Source organism: Corvus kubaryi, unplaced genomic scaffold (genome assembly GCF_017639235.1).
Source record: "Corvus kubaryi isolate FWS band 111438036 unplaced genomic scaffold, C.kubaryi_AGA036_p1.0 split1-131, whole genome shotgun sequence".
NCBI classification, from domain to species: Eukaryota; Metazoa; Chordata; class Aves; order Passeriformes; family Corvidae; genus Corvus; species Corvus kubaryi.
Genome location: NW_024582073.1, coordinates 19,093,057 through 19,096,858, shown reverse-complemented (window position 1 = coordinate 19,096,858; position 3,802 = coordinate 19,093,057). Strand labels below are relative to the sequence as shown.

Genomic DNA, 3,802 nt, shown 5'->3' with positions numbered 1-3,802 from the left:
GTGCCGGTAGCGGACCGGCGCATCCCGGCCGGAGCCGCCCCGCCGCCGGCGGGAGCCGCCAGCGATGCTGCGGGGCGGCCGGAGCCCACTGCTGCCGGCGACGGGGCCCCCCGACGAGCCGCGGGGGCCGGCGGGCTCCCCCGGCGCGGCGCAGGTGGCGGCGGGCAGCCTGCTGGCGCTGCTCATCCTCTGGACGCTCTTTGGGAACGTGCTGGTGTGCGCGGCCATCGTCCGCTACCGGCACCTGCGGAGCAAGGTTACCAACATCTTCATCGTGTCCCTGGCTGTCTCGGACCTGCTGGTTGCCCTGCTGGTCATGCCCTGGAAAGCGGTGGCAGAGGTAGCTGGGTACTGGCCCTTTGGGGCTTTCTGCAACGTCTGGGTAGCCTTTGATATCATGTGCTCCACGGCCTCCATCCTCAACCTGTGCGTGATCAGTGTGGACAGGTATTGGGCTATCTCCAGCCCTTTCCGCTACGAGAGGAAGATGACCCAGCGGCTGGCTCTGGTGATGATCAGCGTGGCATGGGCGCTGTCTGTGCTTATCTCCTTCATCCCTGTCCAGCTCAACTGGCACAAAGGTGGGGATGTTGTTGCTGCTGCTGATATTGGAGATGGATTTGGCAGTGACTGGGCAGCAGCAGGTGCTGTCACCACCTGGGCAGAAGATATGAGTACCACATGGGTGGCATTAGCAGCAGTGAGACCCTCTGATGGGACCTCTGGCAGCAATGATACCCTCACTGGACCATCAGAGAGCTGTGACTCCAGCCTCAACAGGACTTATGCTATTTCCTCCTCCTTGATCAGTTTTTATATCCCGGTGGCTATCATGATAGTTACCTACACTCGAATCTACCGCATTGCTCAGGTGCAGATTCGTCGTATTTCTTCCTTGGAGAGGGCAGCCGAGCATGCACAGAGCTGCCGGAGCAGCCACATTGACTGCCACCATCACACAAGCCTCAAGTCGTCCATCAGGAAAGAAACTAAGGTGTTGAAGACTCTTTCTGTCATCATGGGTGTCTTTGTCTGCTGCTGGTTGCCGTTCTTCATCCTGAACTGCATGGTTCCCTTCTGCGAGAGCCCACCCAGTGACCCCCACGCTGGCCTCCCCTGCGTCAGTGAGACCACCTTTAATATCTTTGTCTGGTTTGGTTGGGCCAACTCTTCTCTTAACCCCATCATCTATGCCTTCAATGCTGACTTTAGAAAGGTTTTCTCCAACCTCCTGGGATGCGGTCACTTTTGCTCTGGTACTCCAGTGGAGACTGTTAATATAAGCAATGAGCTTATCTCTTACAACCAGGACACCCTTTACCATAAGGAGATAGTGACTGCTTATGTTAACATGATCCCAAATGTGGTTGACTGTGAGGAAAATCGCGAGGACCCTTTTGATAGGATGTCCCAGATCTCCCCTGACCATGAAGTTGCCACTGACTCTGCCTGTGAGCTGGACTGTGAGGGGGAGATTTCGCTAGGCAAGATAACACCTTTCACTCCAAATGGTTTACATTAATTTGCATCCTGGTCTAGTCAGTTCTTCTTGGATTATAAAAGAAAATATTATCACTGAGTGGAGAAACGTGCTTGATGGTGTGCTGTAGTTTGGTCAGTCAGTTTATGCTAAATTCACTTCTGTGGGTAGTACTTTGCAGGGTGTAGACACTGTCATACAGGGGGCTGGCAGCACAAACTTAAATCAGCACTTCCCCAGGCTGAGGGCAGACCAGGCAGTTATGTTGATTAGCTGTGGTGAGGTATTGTGGTATAATTGCAGTCAGTTCATGTTTATAACGTGTTTGCAAATGAAAGGTGCCATTTTCACTGCTAAGTATTATGACTTCTAAAGTCAGGGACAGATGTGGCTGGCACAGACACTAAATAAAAAAAATCTGGGCTGTTTGTTCGTTCAGATCTTATGTTTTTCTCTATTTTTTGTTTGTTTGTTTTGTTTGGATTTTTTGTTAAGATAGAGATAGTGAGGTGGTGATTTGGATGATTATTTAAATGCGTGTTTCTGCCAAAACAGTTTATGTGAAATCCTTGTTCTCCTAGGCGGCGTTGTTGCCTATGATATCCTCTGTTCCCAGATGAATAAATAAAGGTTATCTTGATCAAGGGTTTATTATCTTTATTTGTCACCCTGAAAGGTTTACAACAAGTATTCAAATTAACATTTCTATATGAATGGTTAGAATGACTAACAGCTGAACCCTATTATTTTAAAAGTAAATAGTCTGTATAGAAAATACAGTTTTTGAATAAAAGTGAGGCTCATAGGAATTCTTGACTTAGATGAACTTGTTTATGTGGCTCTTACAGCTAGAATTATACCTGTTTTTCTTTAATATTATGGTTCTATCCCTTTCTGCAGCCAAGAATATCAAGGATACATATGGATAAGCTATTAAAATTTTCCATTTAATTCTGTGCTTGAACTTACTTTTTAGAAATGTTAGTAAAGAGTTTGGTGATAGAATTAGGAGCTGGGTGTGTCTAAAAACAATAATTGTATTTGAAAATGATATTAATAATCATCATGTCCAAGAGTAGACACTAGAGAACTCATTCACACTGAGAGCAGAAAAGAATTCTGTTAATGTATTTTTTTAGTTACTTATTAACTGGAATTTAAGGGTGCTGTAAGTACTTCAACTATATACGAAATATTTTAAAGTAATCTTTAGAACTGAAAAGAGTATTTTTGGTTCTGTTTCTATTGAATCATTTACATCAATATTAGAAACAGTTGTAAGCTTTCATCTCAGGAATCAAAAGTGATGCCGTTTCCAAAATAAATGATCAAAGGTAGTAAAAGCAATACCAATATTTATTTCATGTTTTGGCTCACAAGGTGAACAACACTTGAATTAATTTACCCTTGAGAAATACCTGTGCCATCAGCTGAGCAGATTTAAATTGAATTGTAGGTGTGGATTCTGCAGCCCTCCGTCCTAATGGCCGTGACCTGGGGCCTCCCCATCCTGCCTAACTGGGAGAGGAAGGCTCCTGTAAAAGGGGGAAAGTGGGATCTGCAGTAGACAGCATGGTTCAGGGAAAATAATTTAACCAGATGCTGGAATTTGCAAATATTATGGGCTTAGTATTGAGCCTGCTTGGAAGTCAAATCCTTAATACTGGTTTGGGGGTTGTCTGCCTTCCCCTTGGGATATGGGGTGGGAGAAGTGCAGGAGGCATGTGATTGAAATCTCTCTGTGGTGGCCTCTGCTGCAATCTGGTCTGCAAGCAATGTTTTATGTATTTAGTCTTTGACACTAATTAGTTATATCATCTTGGATTACCTTTTCAACTGCTTGTCACTGAAGATTGACATCTACCTGAGCATTTTCTTTGCTGTTGGTATGAAATCTCAGTGGAATATCCCTTTACAGCTGTCTTTAGGAAAGGGTATTGTGTCTGTGGCTAAGGGAAGCTTGAAAAACAAATCTCATGCCCATAACCATCACCAGGTTCAACCTACTAATGACTTGACATCAAGGGTGATATATGTTACTGTTCCTATGCTAAAGCACTCATATGTTGTTAGAGTTAAAGACAGTTCTAGCCCTGCTGGTTAGATAAACTTGCCCAGAATAAAATAATTTTCTCAAATAAAAACGAAGGAAACTGCTTCTGATGGTGCAGAAATGAATTATCCCAACCTGAACTTAGACTTCTTGCATTTTCTAGTTACAACTCTAATGTTGAGGCTAGTACAGCAGGTTAAGCTGGATTTGTGCAAAAAACCAGATGCAAGAGGTGCAGGCATCTGGTGCTGGTTCCAGCTCCCAGGGCA

The 3,802-nt window shown here is 45.0% G+C and overlaps 1 protein-coding gene across 1 annotated transcript; it reads left to right on the top strand.

Moving 5' to 3' along the window:
• Window positions 1–64: 64 nt before the first annotated feature.
• On the top strand, window positions 65–2,124 carry DRD5 (dopamine receptor D5). The gene has a single exon (XM_042053577.1). The coding sequence runs from the start codon at window positions 65–67 to the stop codon at window positions 1,520–1,522; it is 1,458 nt and encodes a 485-aa protein (XP_041909511.1). The 3' UTR covers window positions 1,523–2,124.
• The last annotated feature ends 1,678 nt before the right edge of the window (window positions 2,125–3,802 follow it).